Below are 20,425 nucleotides of genomic sequence, written 5' to 3'. Positions count from 1 at the left end.
ATTTTGACACAGAAGGCCAACACTGAGTTCTGAGAGTGCAAACTGAGTAACAGTCGTTTCATTCTAAATTCCTACTTCATATCTCTTATGCTGGTATCCTCTTCAGTCTTTATTTTTCTTTTTCACTTTGTTTCCCTCTTTTCACTAGGAATTATACTTGATTTCTCTTCAGATCTCCACAAGGTTTGTGAGACTATTTACAGTGCATCAAGCCATATCCCAGCAGCCCGCTGGTTACAACTTGCTTGCAGTCTTACGTGTATACTTTTTTTCTAACACAAATAATAAGAGCTCAATAGTTAAGATATTCTTTTAGTGTCAACAAAAATATGGAAAGTAATTAAAACTGAAGTATCCCTTCTAGCTTCTTAAGAATTTAGCATCATGTAATGCATTTTTAATTGCAATAGCCAAGATCATTACTGATTGGCACAGCTATATTTAGCAGCTTCAAACTGCCTAAGTTAAATAGTATTGTAAGTAAGAAATCTCTTAAATAGTTTATACAATACCTTAATGAGCCCTGCAATTACTACACAGTAGCTCCATCAAAATACTTAACAATTTAAACCTTTGGATCAACTATTAAATGTTCCATTAATCATATAAGCAAGCATTATAATATAGGTTGATTTAATACTCCTTGTTTGAATAGAACAAAAAAACCCACTATGCTTCAAACTTTTTGTATGTTAAGAACAGAATGATTCTGTGTGATTTTGATTAGCTTCAGCCATACTGCATAGGAGATGAACTCCTTATATCAAACTTTTATAAGTAAAAATCTCTAATAAATTAAAAAATATAGAAGCTCACACTGTTGTAAGTATAAATAGCCTGTTATAATAAGACAGGAATAGGAATAGTGGCTAGTGTTTATTATACATGAATGGCAGAGAATAAACTTACTAGCCTATTTCAGTGGTAGCCACCAGAATTCCCCAAGTGAGTAGATCCCAAACTGGGAATCTGAGAGGGTTTTAATGGGCACCACAAGTGCCAAAAAAGTAAAATGGCCTTTGAGCTTGATTCCAGGTGACTTCATGGACACACCAATGCAATTTTCTAAATTGCACACCAATGCAATTTTCTGAAAATACTATGGAAGTATTTGCATTGGGTTTTTTTTTAATTCTAAGTCTACAGTACAGCCTTGGATTTTAGCATATTCCCCCCTTCAATCCTGCTTAATTAATTTTGCAACCAGGTCAACCAGCTGCAAAATTCCCTCAAATTCCATGCCTGCCTGCCTACTCATGACATCATGAGCTCACCTGTGAAGAAATGGTTGGATGAAGGCTGCGCTCGAGGAGATAAGCATTCCCTTAGCTCTCAACACGAGCGTGGGAATACTTATCTCCTCGAGTGCGGCCTTCATCCAACCATTCCTTCACATCACCATCTACTTCTCTTAAAACCCTTGTAAGATAAAAAAAATAGAAGTGCAGCATATAACTGCAAGAAAAATGGCCAGCCTGAGCCTATTCTATTATAGAAGCATCTCAGAAAGAAAACACAGTAATTTGACTCAAAGCAAAATAAACATGTACACAATGCAACTGAAAACTAAACCATGCTTTGTATTTGCTTGCTGTGCTTACACTGGAAACTTTTTCTAACAGAAGATGGGCTAACGAGATACTTTCCAGTGTATTACTGCCTTGGATTGTGACACTTTTAAAAACTATTTGGTTTAGGTCTGAATTTGTGATTTATTTATTTATTTATTTATTTATTTTACAAAATGCATTCCAGGCAGTTTAAAAGGCAACAGCAGTGACAGTTTAGGTGCAGAAATCATTTGTGATCATTCAAAGCATTCAAGTAAGAATATGGTAATATAAATACCTGAAAAGCATTTTTTTCAGAAATATTTCAAACAATATGTATAACTCATCCCAAACTAAAAATTACTTTATAGCATATTTCTCACAAAAGAAAAATATAGAAGTAATCTGAAATATTCTAGAAGCCCCAGTAGCTGGTTTTTTTTTTTTTTAGTTACATTAGAGAACTTGCCTTTGATTAAATTCTTTTCTTCTGAACATGGAAAGTTATCACATTGGGTTGACTGTTAAAACAGACTGCAAATTTATTCTGGCTTAACATGTTCCAACAGAGTACATAGGTGAGGTAATGGCTTTGAAATTTCAATAGTCATCTCCTCTGCTGACAACTTCTTTGCACATTGGACGCAATAATATGGTGTGCTCAAACTGCGCTGTGTATGAGCCTTTAATATCACATAGAGGAGGGTATGGGTCCACTATACCCAAGTCACATAGGTTCTTCAGAGCCATTAGGTATTTACTTTCTCCCAGACGATCTAACCATCTGCGGCAAAAGGCAAGAGTACCAAAATTTTCATTGATAACATTCAGCAAGTGTTTTGCTCTTGGAAGCCTGGAAGAAAGAGAATAGTAAATTACTTTCTAAAACTAATATAACCAACCAACAGAAACATACTAATTTTCACATAATAAAATACTGTGCATAATTTTACAGACCTGTCCTAGCCCTTTTCCTCTTTTTCTAAGCCAGAAAATCTGTTATCTCTTGCACCTTCATGTGTTCAATTGTTTGCTGTTGTGCTGACTATATAATATGCTTTGAATGATAAATACATAGTAGGTCAACTATTACTGCATCATGGATTTTTGTAAAGGCATTATGGTAGCACGGATTTGATTTCATTTGCCACCTTAATGTCTATTCTTGAATTTGGAGAAATTCTTTAACAATCCTTTTTATATCTAGATTTAGATCCCATTTTATTCAAGGGAGTTAATCCCTTCACAGGCATATTTAGGACTGAAATCTTCAATTTTGACTTTAGAAGACACTGGGCATTATGTTTCCCAACTCTGTCCACAATTCTGATCACTGGAATAAGATCTGTCTTTATATTGCAGTAACTATAACAATTTCTGTCTAATGAAGTTCAGGACATTAACATTTTTTTTCTGGAGCCTAGTCTTACTGGTCAATTGAACTTTAAACATTTTCCTGTACTGAAAACTTTTTATACGTTACTTCTCCAAGACAAGTACTATAGCAATAAATAGTAAATATTTCCAAGATCTGTAGAAGTGGTGTTCAGGACTCAGCAATACAAATTCTGGAAACTGCAGGAAACTTAGTATAACTGATGTATTGTTTTAACTATTGCAAACAGCTACTTCAGGTGTACAACATGTTAACCAAACCATTTAATATAATCTGATGCATATAATTCCAATTAGAATAGCACTTAAATGGTTATTATTATTATTATCATCAATTTATACTGTATAGCTGCCCATCTTACAAACTTGATTCTGGATGGCATACAATAAAGCAAACAGTTAAAAACAAGTCTAAACAACTATTAAAAATAATTAAACATAAATATACTGTGGGAGAATCATCATGATACGACTATCATGGCCATACTGCTTAAAGCAGGTATTAATGAAAATAGAAATAATTATACAGGATCAGACCAAAGACATTCAACATCTGATTCCCCATCAATTACTTTGGGCAGCCTACCAATACATGGTTTTCAACAACTGGTACAGAGAGGCATTTATGCTTTTACTACTGTAAATAACGTATAGCCAGCGTGAACAATGCCTTTTTCATTCATGCCAACAAAACTTTTGAAGTTTAGGGGATTCTCCAGACAAGTTAGAGGGTACTTAGTAAGCTGAAAGTGAGAGCTGGGAATTATGTTTCAGGAATGGAAACTGTTTCTTGTAAAGAATAAAATAAAATTGGATTCCACTTATGAGTTTATTGAATTTTTTTTTAAAACCATCCAAGTGTGCAATCATCACTATATTTTATGTACACAGTTATACTATAACAGTGTATCCAGGTGCTTATAAAATACATCCATTAGTTCTGAATTTCACATAATAAAATACTGTGCATAATTTTACAGACCTGTCCTAGCCCTTTTCCTCTTTTTCTAAGCCAGAAAATCTGTTATCTCTTGCACCTTCATGTGTTTGTTTGCTGTTGTACTGACTATATAATATGCTTTGAATGATAAATACATAGTAGGTCAACTATTACTGCATCATGGATTTTTGTAAAGGCATTATGGTAGCACGGATTTGATTTCATTTGCCATCTTAATGTCTATTCTCGAATTTGGAGAAATTCTTTAAACAATTTCCTGTCTCTTTGTTTTAACCACTAATTTGGTGACATTAGGCAAAGTATCACCTTACCATATTTATGAACTAGGAAAAAAGCAATGAACCCTTTGGAATGGAAAAGAAATACAAATCATTTGTACTTTCCAGAGTCTTTTGCTCTTGCTTCTTCTATTCCTCTTATCTAAAAACTGCTAAACTTGCTAAACAAATATTTTGATGAGAGACTTTTTGAATCACTTCTATCTGGCTATTTGTTAACATGCTCAACAAATTCTGAAAGGCTGATGTCTCAAAACATTTCTTGATAAAAGCCATGCTATTATTCTTCAGTAAGACTTCTTTATTCTGTTGTTAAATAATGCTTTTCACTAGTATATATGAAAGAGATTTTAATCTAACTCTCCTTTAATTTCCTGGAACTTCCTGCAATCCCATTTTTAAAAACATTAGTGATTAGTTTTTAATTCTATGTTACAGTTGTATAGGGATATGTTACATATATTTTATTTTTTAAAAAATAACAAGGTTTTTTAAAGAATTCTTGAAAACAAGAATCTCAACAAGTGGCCTAGAATTTATTGTTGCTACATACCTCATTTTCTATTATATCGGTTTTTCACTAATACACATTTTTATATTTTACATATCTTGAGTCCAATGCATAGGATGCTAACAAGTGAGTATGAATACAAAGCTTCAGCACATACTTCTTTAAGGCTGAACAAGCATTTCACAGGGCATGTTCACAGGCACAATCACTCAGATCATGCCAAAATGTATTCCTCCTTTTGGTTATTCTATATGCATCCTGAATGTGTGTCAGTACATTCTATATACACGATACTGGCTTGCAAGGTAATCTCTAGCTTGCACAGAACCACATGAGCATGCTTAGGGTAAAACTGGGTTCATTTGTGGTATGTTGTACAAAATGTACTAAAACTATTACTATTCTTAATGTTAGCAGGGAATGCTGAATATGAAACATGCATAGCTAGGTCTGATAATATTACTAAAAACCATACAGGGGTGCCTCAATTAACCAAAGCCATATTGGGTAGAGGAAGTGAATCTCTATGGGCCAATATGGGAAAGACCAAAGCACATTGAGCATTGCAACTTGGAATGTAAGAAAAGTAAATGGTAAAGTGCATGAATTAACCAATGAAATGAAAAGCTATAGAATTATTTATGAATGAAAGAGCTAAAATGTTAGAAAGTATAATTGGTATCATACAGATTGCTGAGGGTAGTATGAAAGTAGGAATCAACATGACAGTTGCCAACTATGCTCCATGAATGGTGATAATAAAAATGGAACCAGAGATGAATTGGTGAAAAATTGGGCAACATTCTGAATGAACATTTCTGTCACATGATATGAATGGATGGGTGAGAAAGAGATGAAAGAATACAGAAAAAGCAATTCAGCCATTTGGAAACCTGAGATGAATGAAAACGGTGAGTGATGAGTGTCTGCTTAGAAAAAAGCTTGCTTTCAAATGCAAACAAGAAATATATCTATTCATATGTACACATGGCAAAGGAATGAATATAAATCTAAAAACTGAGTGATTTGATTATGGTGAAAGAAAAAGTTAATGAAGGATGTAAGGCTGATACAAGGTTCTGAGTGGGACATATCATTTCTTTCTACTGTCAAGAGTGGATTTTGGGGAAATGGTGGAATGAAAGAAAAGGAAAGAAGTGAAAGAAATGAGAGCAAAAGTAGAATGAATGAAAATAATCTCAGTAGAAGTAATGTAAAATAAATGTAATGAAAGAAGACATGAAAGATGCTTGGAATAATTAAAACAATTATGTTACAGAGTGCTACAGCAGCACATGAACCTACATGAATGGGAAGTATGAACAAGGATGCTTGGTGGAATGATAAAGTGACAGTCTGTGGATAAGAATGCATCATAACGCTTTATACACCCGTACTTTCATGAGCATGGAAATGAATGATGTCTTCCATTATAACATGCATACAATTTCATATATATTATTCAAGCAGGTATTTCCCATGCATTGCCAACTGTCATCAGGCATGATGCAGGTACAACTGTTAATACTGCTAAGAAAACTCTGTGAATTTCTCCATGTAGTTGCCAGGAGTCAAGATTAACTTGAAGGCACAAAATTAGGACAATAATTTAATTAAAGTGTAGATTTTACATTGATATACCCAATTTCTCATTTGTCCAAATCTAATTTTCCCTCTTGCTTTACACACCAGTAGATCCAAACCCCAAAATGGTAATGTGCCAGATGAACTCACTGTTTTCAGAGCTAGTAAGGCCCAAACCATGCCAAAGAAGCTATGTTTAACTTTGAAAAATGATCTCCAACTTCATCTTCAAAGATTGCTTCTATCATATTCTTTTGCTTATCCCATGAACATTTCATTTGGGAGAGATGTCTGCTTTTAATATGCCAATGCCAGTAAAGTACTTTTTGGTGATAGTCTGCCTACTTTTTATTACTCATTTGAAAGTGCATTGTTATGTTGTCCATTAGCGCAAGTTACAGACCCCGTCAACTAAAGAATTTCAACTGGCGGGGTCTAGGAGGAGAGTCTTTTCTGCTGTTGCTCCAACCCTGTGGAATATCTTGCCCCCTGAGGTGAGACTGGCCCCCACTCTTCTGGCCTTCCACATTAAGATCTGGTTCTGCCAACTAGCTTGGGGATCCAATGTGGGTTTGCAGCACTGGGGGCGGCTGGTGTCTCAAGGATGCTCTCTCCATCCTTTAACTTGTTATTTTTGTAAGATTTTTACTGTTTTTAATGGCTTTTATTTGTGAGTTGCCTAGAGTCACTTATATAGCAAGATGGGTGGTGTATAAATTTGATTTATAAATAAAAACAAATAAATAAATTAGTACATGTGTTCCTATCTGCTCAGAAAAATAAAGATACCTGGTATTTTTGGACTGTTGTTTCACAAGAGAACTTAAACTATGTTTCATATAAGCACTATGTTCTTGCCATCCTCTTCAAGTTTTGAATTAACCAATATCTTTTTCCCCATAATGTAAGCATACTTAAAGTTACATCTTCATATATTGCAGTAAAATCAGGACTAACCTTATTGGCACATGTCCAACATCAAAGTTCTTCATATAATGAGAACATTCCATATCATCATGAACAACTCCTTTTCCAGTGCTACCAAAGGTTTCTATAGCATATACTTCTCCCTCCTATTAAAAAACAAAGACATATTACACGAGCTTATACAGCATATAATACCTTCAAAATTATGTATCTGAGTTGGGCTACCACCTCCAAAATTAACTTGGTCATAATCCTGTTTGCACATAACATTTGCCAGAAATTTGTTGATCAGGAACAAGCTTAATCATTTTATTCCTCCTGCCAGCAGGAGCGGCTGAACTAACCAATAAGTCTTTGTCCATGGTTTGTTTAGCATTATGTCTAAATCTCTTTCATTTGTTTTAAATACACAGCTATAAGGTTTTGATTCTATTTAAAAAATTCTAATTTAGCATTATGTCTGTACCAGGCCACTATATTTCCTATTCTTCAACAAGCTGAGATTATTTAACTACAGTAGAATTCTGAAAATTATACATATTATCTGCAGAACAGTACATGTGCAAAATGCACATTAAATTTAGAGTGAACATATTTACTTCTTGCAAATTAGCAGTTCTCAGAGTGAATCCATGTTTTTGTTCTAACATTTTACAATGTTCCTGAGGGAGCAGTCCGTTCAGTGGGGGAAGGTCCTTTGTTGTGAAGACCGTTGGGACACTTCTTATTCAATATTTATATGAAGCTACCAGGGAAGGCTATCCATCAGCAAAATGGCAAGTATCAATATACTGTATCAATGCACAGTTGTATATCTTAACCCCAGGTTGAACATGAGCTGTAGTTTAAATCCTGTCCAGATATGTGGAAGCTGTTAAGGTTTGGATAGGGATGAAAAGGCCTAGACCCAATCCTAACGAGATGGAGTGGCTTTGGGTCTGAAAGTATATTCCATCTTTGGTTCTGAATGAAGCCACTCTTTGTCAAGCAGAACTGACTTGAAATTTGGGGATCCTCCAAGCCACACGTCTTCTGCTCAAAAAGCGGGTGGCTGCTGTAGCTAGGAGGGCTTTTGTACAGCTTCATATTCTGTGACAGTTTCCTTTCCTGAATCAGGAGGCCCTCTTCACTGTCAGTCATGCATTGGTTACTTCTCATCTGGACTATTGCAATGTGCTCTACATGGGGCTTTCCTTGAAGATCACCTAGAAGCTACAGCTGTTCCAAAAGTTATGAGCACCAGCTGGTTTACCCACATGTTTCTACTTTGAGAGTACACTAGTTACTAGTTGGTTTCTGGATGCCATTCAAGTTATTGCTTGTCACCTTTAAATCCCTACATTGCTTGAGACTTGGATACCTGCAGGACTTCTGAAAATGAATACTCCCTCCAGGTCCCTACCCCTGAGTATCATCTGCAGGGACAGGCTTCTCAATCACTCCTACCCTTTTCTGGAACTATATCATCTCTGACACAAGATTGGCATCAGCCCTTTTGGGTTTTAAAAAATTGTTAAACATATTTCAATGAACCTTTGGGGCCTGATGTTGTTGGAGTAATCTGTCGACCATTCACGGGTGACTGGATGTTCCTTGGAGCAAGAGGTAATTGAATGCATTTTATTGCTGTACACTTTTTAAATCTTGCTACTGAATTTAGGGCTCTAAGCCATTCAGTTGGTTGTGAATGAGTAATATATGTAAATAATCACATTTTAATTATTATTTTAAAAGCCCCAGCAACATCAAAAACAGCTACATATAATCACTAAAAGGTCTTAGAGTAGACTGTTGAGAACTTTCTTAACTAGTAAATATCCAGAGAAAAATTATTAGATTGCACCAGGACTACACTGGAGAGACTATCCTCTCCAAGCCAGAATCTTGTTAGCCTTTTCAATAATCTGGCTCTGGTTAAAATGGCCTTCATCAGAAAAAAAAAAAAAAGGAACACAAAGCAAGTATTGGGGTAAAATGCAGATTTTACTAACTGTAGGCAGTCCTTGAGTTATGACCATTCATTCAGCAATTGTTTGAAGTTATGATGATGCTAAACAAAGGGACTAACAACTGGTTCTCGAAGTTCCGGCCGCTGCAGCACCCCCACAGTCATGTGAACAAAATTCAGGTGCTTGGCAACCAGCTTGCACTTATGGTTGCAGCATCCCACGTCACGTGATTGCCATTTGCAACCTTCCCAAGCAAAATCAATGGGGTTGCAAGTTGCTTGGGTAACTCTCCCCACCCCACCCCCCAGCCTTTTTTCGCTCACATGCACCACTCCCTCCTTTCCTGGGCCTCCCTGCACTCCCACACATGCATGCACCCACCAGCAACCTCCTTCCCTGGGCCTCCCTGAACTTGCATGCACCCCACGGCCTCCTTCCCCAGCCTACCTGCACTAGTGGCATGCCACATCACCGCCCTTCCCCAACTCATGCGCTGACTGCACCGGGTCTCTCACACAGCCCCGCGGCACCCCCACGCTCCTTACCTCATACTCTCACTGCTTCCCACTTAACTACCTGCATGTCTCAGGTTACAACGGCAACTGAACTGCCTAGGCTGCCATCGCTAAGTGATATGGTCATGTGATGTCACGCTTTACGACCACAAAGCTCAGCGACACCAATCCCAGTCCCTGGTAACTCAAGGACTACCCATATTCTGCAAGCTTCTGCAGCTCACCTGATAGCATCCATGAATTATCCATGATCTGCAATCAATTTGAAAACCTACACTCTAAGATTTTTAACAGGGGACTCCATCTTATTCAATGGCCAATCAAGTTTAACAGCTTCATCCAATATATTACTTCAAAGTTATTTTTGGTCACTGACAAGCCTTATTATGATTAGTTAGTATTTACAGGTAGTCCTCTCTTAACAACCTAATTGGGACCAGGATTTCCATTGCTAAGTAAAGTGGTTTTTAGGCGAAACATCATGTGACCATACCACTTAGCGATGGCAGCCCCGGTTGCAGTTGTTAAGAAGGGACCACACCTCAAGCTTCTCCTGCCCTGCCATGCTTGCCTCTGCTTCAACTCTCCCCACCCACCTATCTCACCCTCATCTTTGCCCTTTTGGCCACCCTGCACTCTGCTGCTGCCTACCTCCTGACCTGGGCCGTCTTCTTTCTCTCTTCTCTCCTGCTGTAGCGTGCCCAGCCAAGGCAGCTGCTGGCCCTTCATGAGGTCTCCTCAGCCAGGCACACTTTGACAGCAGCGGGAGGAAAGAGGTGAAAGATAACTTGGGATGGCAGGGGTATGCAGCAGCGGAGTGCAGGGCAGCCGAAAGGGCAGAGATGGGGGGAGACAGGCGGATGGGGGGAGTTGAAGCATACACTGCGGTCATAAATGCGGACGGGCTGCCAAGCACCTGAATTTTGATCACTTGACTGCAAGGATTCTGCAACACCATAACTTTGAGGATTGGTTGCAACTTTGAATGGTCGCTGAATGAATGGTCATTAAGCAAGGACTACCTGTATTCATCTGAAGAACAACTCTTCCTGTGAATATTGATAGCTGCTTATACCTGTGTCCAAAATGGCTCCTATACAGATGACTGATTTATTAAATAAAAATAAGCTAAAGATCTTCAGATAATTCTCTATGCTGGCGTATCATGTCTTGCAGTTAAAGTAGCATACGAAAACAAAATATCACCAGCAAGGGGCAGTGACATTCTGAACTGTTAATTTTGATGAGCAACAACAGTTAACCATATGACTGGTTAATTCGGAACTATTTGTAAAAAGCCATGTATTGTATAGATGATACAAAAGATCATCTGTATCTATACTTACTTCCATTCTTGTTGCTTCTCCTCCTTTCACAATGGGAACAGTTTTGCCTGCATGTATCCTGTATGGCCCAATAGAGTGTCCATTCAGATTCCGAATAGGTTTCACTACATAAAATTCAAAACACTGAGATGAAAGTATGTACTGTATGTAATAAATAGGGCAATGTTAAAGATTCAGTTGGAATCTCTGAACTGAATCAGATGCCAGGAAATTTGAGATTTAATGGACTTTTGTGCATTTGCATAAGATTTTAAATTCACAAATGGAAACTGAATATTAAGTGAATCTTGGCTGATTTACATATAACTAAACTGATTAGCCCCTCTAAAATAAACAATTTTAAAAACTCAGTTTTTAAATATATTGATGTTTTAAAAATAGGCTTCAAAATATTTTTGTTGTACATACAATACCCACATAAGCAAATTCTCAGTTTTCAGTCAGGATAACTACATACATTAGATGGAAAATAAATTACCTTGATAGGTTTTGCCATCAATTTCAACTTCATAAGATTCCATGACTTCCTGAATAGCTTCACCAACATCACAAAGGCGGACATCTATCCCAGCACACTATTTGTATACAAGAGATAATGAAAATTATTTTTATCTTCAGTTTCAAAGAATGTAGATAAGGATAGAACTACACTATCTCTTGGAGTATACCTTAATTCCAGTATTAGTTGCATCTTTTACAGCTTGTAAGAGCCTGTCATATTTTGGATTGAACGTGACAGTAAAAGCACAGTCAATGATACGACCTGAAATTAGATACAAATGAGATAAAATAATTTGCCTTCAACTAAATTATATAATTATATATTAAGAAAGAGGAACTCACCATTAATATGTGTTCCAAAATCTATCTTGCAGATATCATCATACTGCAATACAGTTGGATCTCCAGCATTGGGGGTATAGTGGGCTGCGCAATTATTCAGAGAACACCCCGTGGGAAATGCAAGCCCAGCATTTAAGCCATTTTCTCGTATCAACTTCCGTGAACAGTCTTCTAATTTTTCACTAGAAAAGCAAACATCTATATTACATTAAAGCTAAGTAAACATATTGTTTCCATATGTTTACTTAGCTGTATAGAAGCTATGTTTCAGAAGTTTCTAACAGTCTATTTTTTCTAGGCATACCACTGACAGTACAAACACAGTATAAGACTAATATTTTCTGTTTCAAAAGTATAAATGCTATGCAAACCTTTGATGTGCCATGCAAATCTATAGGTGTTTCACAATATTTTAAACAGTTTTGCAACAACACTTGTCCCTCAACCTTATAGCGCTAGATTTAACTATTCAAAACAAATGAACAGTTTTTTATTGGTATTGTAGAATCATCATGTTAAGTACAGCATTCATCAAGGCTTGTACACTGAAACAAAAATAATTAAAATTAACCCCCCCCAAAATGTTAGCTGTCATGCAATCTTCTTTTAAATTAAAATACTAGACTTCTATTATTTAAAAAAAATGTTACTACATTTTATTATTACCAAATTTCTATCATGGTCATTCCAGGCTTGATCCAGCTCATAACGTATTTTCTCACTTGTCTGTGTGCTTCAGCAGCCTCTCTGAAATCATTCCATATCTCTTCACTTGCTTGATCTAGTGCTCTCTTTTCATCACTTGTGGTTCTCCAAGTAGCAGTTCTCCTTTAATATTGAAAAGAAAGTCAGATACTTGTCACCAGAATGTGAAATCCAAACCTAGTATTAGATTAATACTTGGGGAGGTGCAGAAGGGAGTGGTGGATTCCACTAATAAAATAATATGTAACTTTTCAAAATATTTATCTTCATCCAAGTTAAAATGGGTGAGTTGATACTTCCTGCCGTATGACTCTGCAAAAAACACCAAGCAGTTCTTTAAGCTGCCTTGTAATTAAGTGATCTCTCTAAGTATGAAGATACTGCATTTATATTATGACTGGGTTCACACATCAAACTGAATCATGGTTTACTGACTACACCACAACTAGGCTACATTCACATATGCCAAGCCTAGTTCTTGGACTCATACAACAAGCTATGGTATAATCAAACAAATTATATTATGGCTTCACAGAAGGTGTGACCCTGTTTATTTGTAGAAGTAAAAATCTTGGGTACATAGTCTACCAACTCTGTTTGAATTTGAGAATGTAATTATCAGCTATATAGCTCTGCCAAATTATCTGCTGAGATTAAAAAAAAGAAGTATCTAGAGCTCTAGTACACATTCTTCTTAATTATCAGCCTTATTCTCCCATGGCTATATTCCATTTATCATCTTTCGAATGTAGATAATTATTACTTGTATATAGGAACAAGGATCACCTTGAATTCAAACTTTCCTTTTAAATACAATAATGGACAAAACATTCAAAAGTGGCACACTGTAATCTAAAGTGACAAAATGTACTCTACCAGAGATGTACATCCCTCTAAAGCCCAATCTTAGGAAATGCCACTTAGGCACTAAAATAGAAATGTAAGCTGACTTTGATATGGCAAGATCTAACTTGTTTTCTCACTAGAATCATAAGAACTATCAGCCAGTTAAGCACAAAATACTGTAATGGCACAATCCATGATTATGTTCTTATCATCAGAACTGACCTCAATTTTGTCCCCGTCCCCCCCCCCCAAATCCATTTTCATGTTTCTGTTACAATACCTTATTTTCAGCAGCTGGTTATCACCCATAAAGCCTTCATGGCATAGGATCTGGTTATTTGAGGGACGACTTGTCTTTGGTTGTTTCCGCCTGTCTGGTAAGACTGGGGAAAATGGGTGTACTCCTGGTCCCATCAATTAAGCAGTATATCTTTTTGTGCCCTCTCTGTCACGGTGCCTGTCCTCTAGAATGATACCTCTCTGGGCATTTGGATGGTTCCCATCCTGATGATGTTCAGGACACTACTGAAGACCTGGCTATTTTCCCAGTCTCTGGGGTAGCACAAACGTTAAGCAACTGTAGATGGGTTTTCTTTGGTTATATGTTGTTTCTTGGGCCATTCATGATATATACATACATGCACACACATATATACATGTTGCTGCCATTATCAGAAACTTGCTGATATACTATAAACCACACAAACATATGCCAATAAGTCCAAACCTATTCCTTGCCCAGATATAATATAAGGTGCAAAATAAAATAAATTATTTGAGATGTAGATGAGTCTTCAGAAATAATATCCTATCAATTCAATTATCAGCGTCTTGATCTCTACACTGAAAAACATTAAACAAGACACATACCCATCTTGCGTTGCTGGATACTCGCATTCTTCACCTTTCGGAAATATCCCACTGGGAAACAAGTCGCATATTGGAATAGATGGTGGATCTGTCTGCAGCTTTGCTGTTGGAAGAAATAAACTCTGAGTCTATCTTAGAATATAAATCAATCATTTTCAACAGGTATTTCTTTTTAAAATAATCCTTGCTTATTGTTTCAGCTTTAGTAAAAAACAGAATATATATTAAATAACTTAGGCAGTTCTCAGGATGCTCAGAATTCCCCCCCAAAGTTTTTCTTGGCCAGTTTTAGCTAAAATGCCTGCCTTATGCATACTATGTCAGTTTCGTTAAAACAATGTTAGTATTTGCATATATTTCACATGCCTCTAAGACAGAATCTACACTTCTCATAAAGCACTAAGCCTATCCTTTGTTAAAATTAGTGGTTAGTATATGTCTGTGTATTCATGCATGTACGCCCACAGAGACTACAGTTCCTTAGGTTTTAGTCCTTTTAGTCTTACATCTGTATTTCACAGAGGAAAACTGGGATATCTTTATAAGGATCATTGCTGGAGATCCCTCCCACACAAAACACCTGCATACTGCATAATGCTATACAGGTAGTCCTTGCTTAACAACGGTAATTGGGACCGGGAACTCTGCTGCTACGCGATGAGGTCATTAAGATGTGCAGCAGTTCCAGTTGCCATTGTTAGGCAAATCCAACGTGGTTGCAGCATCTCATGATAATGTGATCGCCATTTGCAACCTCCTGCCAGCTTCCCCATTGACTCTGCTTGCCAGAAGTGAAGTTTGCAATGGCAATCACACGACTGTGGGATGCTGCAACTGTTGTAATTGCAATCTGGTTGCCAAGTGCCCAAATTGCAATCGAGTGACTGCGGGGATGCTGCGATAGCCGCAACTACAAAGAAGGGTTGTAAGTCCCCTTGTTCAGCGCCATCATAACTTCAAATGGTCACAGAACGAGGACTACCTATAGTCATTTTCTACCTGTCCATATATTATTTTATTCTATAATTATTTAAATAAAATTATTTATTTATTTTATTTAAATCATCTATCAGATACTTTGCCTATTCACTGATGCTGGATAGTCCTGCACTGTTACCAGGAGGATTTTAAAAAAATAAGTAGCTGCATAGTATGTTTAATCTCAGAATCCAAATTTATGCAAGTTTCCATAGAATAAAAGACTAAATCAAGATGTTTATTAAATTGCCTTGATGCTACATTTTAATCAAGATGGAAGATTAGCCTTCTTTCACTGGTCAACTAGAGGAGGGCAAATACAGTACTTAAGAATGTGTGCTCTCTGCAACTCCATTAAACCTTCTATTTTCTGTAGCACTTGATTTGGCAATTAACAATTATATGGAATTAAAGGAAGGTTTTTGGTATTAACTATTTTTGTTCTGTTTAAAATGCTGCATTGTAATTTTATGTAATCCTAAAATTACAGAGAAAACCAAAACTCATTAGCCCAAAGTATGCTGTTATGCAGATCAATACCTGGTACCCCAGTTAAAAGATGGGAAAGAATGTTGCTCAAGAGCTCTCCCATGCTATATGGCAGCCAACTAGGCAATGAACCATTGTTTTTATTCAGAATAAAGTAGCATTGCACACATATTTCAAATATGTAACACAAATCAAAATAATGATCACACAGAAATATTCAACTAACACCTACGTCCTTTCTTTTTCTTCTTCTTTTTCTTTTTCTTTCCTGCTGCATTGTCACCATCTCCTTCACCATCTATAGAAAACAGATAAAGTATTAAATACTGAAAAAATCCTAAGAAAATAATATTTAGACACTATTCTATGGTTGCAGTGGAAAAGTAGAACTAATAATGATTTGGCCAGAAATCAAAGCTATTTATCATGGCAACTGCCTTACCATGTAGTGATGTAACAATCACATCTTCACAGTGTTTTCTTCCAGAAAATTAATTTGGATGATGAAGTCATGGCGATGTTTTATCACAAATGCTGCTGACATTGTGCACTAGATCGCACACAATCATAATTTATTTTATTTATATCCCACCTTTCTTTCAGGAGCTCAAAACAGGGTACACAGTACTCCCTTTTCCCATTTTTCCCACAAGAACAAGGGTTGTAAATTATGATTAATTTTGTCCATTTTAGTCTTCTTGGTTTCTTCCTAGTTTTTTTATCATCACTTTTGAATGGTGTGTAAATGTGGTTTACGTGTCTATTGATGGCTGATTTGGCTGAATGCCAAGTTTCCAGGAATTCCCTAGCATTTTTTGATTTGGTTTAGTCTAACATTAGACCAAGACCAGAACACATCCCCTCCAGCAGCCAACACTCAGATAAGCAGGGATGAACACCAAACAATCAGGTAGAAAATAATACTCTAATCAAGGAACCTCCCAAGGAGGAAACCATACTCCCACCAAAACTGGGAGGGCAAGATACTGCATATAAACAGGCAGCAAACCCCACACTCACTCACGCTGATGATGTTACCTAGTTGGGTAATGAAACATGTACAAGCAAACAACCAAGCTCAGAGAGCACCAAGAACTCCTCAAAATAACATTAACTATGTGTACGCAAGCTTAATGTGGATACTGTTCTATTTGACCCAGTGAAACTCTGTTTAAACTTGGTGCTCATCCACTCCTTGGGCTAGCATTTATATTGTACTTTAAACTAGCTAACATACTGTTTGATTGTTGTGAGCCACCCAGAGTTGTTGGCAGCATGCAGGTTTAATATATTATTATTGATGTGCTCTACGTATCATGCTGAAAACAAATGTAATTTGTATAATGGTCTGTTTCTTCTAATCACCTGGTGTAATCTTATATACATTACATGTATACATACATACATGACCAAATAACTAGATTACAGCCTTTTAAACAAAAAGCAAATACAAGTAGTCCTCAACTTACAACCACAATTGGGATTGGAATTTCCATCACTAAGCAATGCGGTCACATGATGTTTCGCTTTATGACTGCATTGTTTAGTGATGGAAATTCTGTCGTAAAGAGAAATTTCATGTGACTGCATTGCTTAGCAACGGCAATCCTGGCAGTCCCAGAAGAAAGCTCAGGGGCTGCTTTTTACTTTTTTTTTTTTTCTCACAGCACAAAAAGTTAACTAAGAGTGTTTGCCCTGGAAAGCATCTTGCAGGAGTTGAATCCACACCGGAGCATGGCGTCTTAGGGGCAAGTGCCCTCCCCTTGGATGGGGAGACAAAGGTGGTGGCAGTGGGGTCCTTGTGGGAACAGAGCCCTGTGTGGTGGCTGCGTTTGCTCTGCTAGCAAGCCCTGGTCACGTGCTCATTGGCTGCGAGGATGGCGCAACTCTTTGAGGTCTGTCTTCCAAATCGGTGTGTTGGACAGGGGGAGGAAGTCTGAGCTCAGACACCCATTCAGGTTTTCCTCATTTGTTCACGTTTTCCTTTAGTGGCAGATGTTTTTTAAGGGGGGGAAGCCATTACCTGCAGACTCAGACTAATGATAGGGTTGCTTTTATCCAGGAAAATCCCAACAGGTGAATGAGGTTTTGAAGAGGGGTGAGGAGGCACAGGGAGGAATGGGGTGGCAAAGTCAGATCCCAGTTTGGCTTAGTTAAGCTGGATCTTTTGCTTGCAATTCCTAGACAGTTCCAATCTGTGGGTGCACCCGAGACAGCTTTTTGGCACACCATGGCTCAAGGGCTGCTTTTTACATTTATTTTTTTTGCAGTGTGAAGCCCAGCCCCAGGAGCACAGTGCAAGGGGCCTTTTTGGCACGCTGTGGCTCTGGGTCTGCTTTTTGCTTTTTTTTGTTTTTTGCAGCGCGAAGCCCAGCTCCAACCCAGCCCAGCAGCCAGGCTGGGCATACCTTATCAGCAGCGGGAGCAAGAAGACAGCAAACGTCAGCTGGGACAGTGGAGCACAGGGCAGCAGAGGGCCAAAAGGGGATAGACTGGCTGGGAGATAGGCAGATGGGAGGAGGTGAAGCACCCCTGTGGTTGTAAGTGCAGGCAGGCTGCCAAGTGCCCGAATTTGACCATTTGACCATGGGGAACTGCAACAGCCATAACTTCAGGCATGTGTTGTAAGTCCCTTTGTTCAGTGCTGCCACAACTTCAAATGGTTGCTGAACAAATGGTCATAAGTTGAGGACTACTTGTAGCACAGTTTCTATGTGCCCTAAGCCACAGCATGGCTTGTTTGATTTCGGCAGTCTTCCATCAACCCATTCACTGAGGTTTGTACATCAGACTTAGCATGACACATGAACCTATTTTATTTATTTATTGCATTTCTATCCCACAACAATCCAAAGATCCTTGGGGACTCATTATTTATTCAACAGAGTTAAATATACCTTGGCTAAGCAGTGTGTGAACCAAACCATTTTTACAATCATCTATTTAAAACTATTTCAACATGGATTGCTGTTCTTCATTCTAGTAAACCCTTACTCTAGAAATATTTCGTATTTTACACTGCACAAAGTCACATAAATGATATTTACCTTCATCATCATCATCTTTTTCCTTTTCTTCCAGTGTTTGTTTATCTAGCTGTTTTGCTACCTCATCAAGTGTTGTCTCTAATTCTCTTTCAGTCTCTTGTTGCCCTATTTGCAAAATAAACAGATAAGTCAGCACTGATGTCAAACTCCCAGCTATCAGTGATCTTATGTATCTCTTTTCTCAGGTCTACAATTCTTCACTGCCTCACAGTAAATAAAAAGCTACAGACTTTGGAGAAGAATAACTATATATAAGTATAACTATAAATCCAAATCTCTTTTTCAGTCTTATGATAGGTACTCTTCTACTAAAATATTTTAAACCCGTTTATACTTTCTATCTCCACAACCAGCTTATGTTCCTCTATCTTACTTTTCTACAACTATGAAAATCACACATTTTAGTGCCATTTTGTAATGGTTAATTCCTTCTGAATTTATCGCCACTGCTCAACTTATTTAGATTTTCTTCTATTAAGTGATCAGACATCCGCTTAAGAAATACTATATTAAATAATGTATAATTGTGGATTCTGTTAACTTAAATACTGTTTCCCTTCACCTGTGTAAGGAGCGTGTTTTATTTTTTAGTACTTTTAAAGATATCTCCCTCACTCCTGTTCACAAGCCCTGTTTCTTAACGGAACAGCAAAAATGCCATTTCTCATTGCCAGGATGAGATTTCCTATGCAAGAAACTCTCCTTAATAGTATGCACTAAATTTAACTATTTCATATGTTGTGGTGTTCTACAGGTATAAATACTAATGTCAAAGTGACCTATCTTCCCATCCACCACTTTCTGAAAATATTTTCTAAGCTCTCCAGCAGCAGCGGACATGGCACCGTGGAATACCAAACAAACAAGGGAAATCGTCCAGTACCACCCAAACGCCTTTCCACGCGAGCCAAAGGGCTGGTCCCCCGCCAGCCATACCACTGTTGCTCCACTCGAATGCAAACTTGATATGCCCAACACCTTCGCTCCCCTCCCACGCTTTCCCGAGCAAAGCTCCAATGCTCAGGCGACTGTTCGCCTTGCTTTCGGTGAAGTTGCTTCCTCGGCCACTCCAGCCTTCCCCTTCCCCGTCGCGACCGGGCCTCCCCAGCCTAGCTTTCCTCGCCCGGCCCAGTCCAGCTCGTACCGACGGCGCCTCCTTTGGTTTTCTTCTTCTTCTTGCGTTTTTTCTTGGCGTTTTCATCGGCGGCAGCCCCACCGGCGTTTTCTCTTTCCTCGGGATCCAAAAGCAGCTCTCCGTTCAGATGTTTCTCCTCCACGGGGATAGCCCCTTGCTGCACGCCCGCCATGTTGCAGCGCTCGCCGACGCTCCCAAGACTGCCACCAACAGAGCCAGAGCGGGGGAGGACAGCAGGAAGGGCTGCCGTTCGTGCTCCAGCTACTCTATGGCGCAGATCAGGGCATGCCGGGAAAGCTGGAGGACTCGGTTCCAAGACAGTGATAGGGAGAGTGGCTGTTGTGCGCACGTGTTCCTGGAAGGTTCCGCGAGGAGCAGAGATATGGCGAGCTGCTCTTTGGTTATTAGTGGGAGTTAAATTGTGATTTATATAGATTTAGTGGGGTTCCGTCTTTCCCACTAAACTATAATATGGTCCTGGTTTTACAGATTTAAG

At 38.1% G+C, this 20,425-nt stretch overlaps 1 protein-coding gene across 1 annotated transcript; it reads right to left on the bottom strand.

Moving 5' to 3' along the window:
• Window positions 1–161: 161 nt before the first annotated feature.
• Window positions 162–20,155, bottom strand: METAP2 (methionyl aminopeptidase 2). Its single transcript, XM_007424626.4, has 11 exons — window positions 19,939–20,155; window positions 18,795–18,899; window positions 15,980–16,045; window positions 14,281–14,383; window positions 12,526–12,687; window positions 11,860–12,041; window positions 11,685–11,779; window positions 11,495–11,591; window positions 11,017–11,120; window positions 7,237–7,352; window positions 162–2,403 (listed from the first exon to the last, which is right to left on the bottom strand). Exons 1-11 carry the CDS (start codon window positions 20,099–20,101, stop codon window positions 2,151–2,153), a joined length of 1,446 nt encoding a protein of 481 aa, XP_007424688.1. The 5' UTR covers window positions 20,102–20,155; the 3' UTR covers window positions 162–2,150.
• Window positions 20,156–20,425: the final 270 nt, after the last annotated feature.

This window comes from Python bivittatus, unplaced genomic scaffold (assembly GCF_059951505.1).
Source record: "Python bivittatus isolate LINGU-HERP-01145 unplaced genomic scaffold, Pbiv_v1 ctg000330_np1212, whole genome shotgun sequence".
Lineage (NCBI taxonomy): Eukaryota > Metazoa > Chordata > Lepidosauria > Squamata > Pythonidae > Python > Python bivittatus.
The sequence above is the reverse complement of the archived record's forward strand: the minus strand, read 5'-3'. Positions and strand labels throughout refer to the sequence as shown.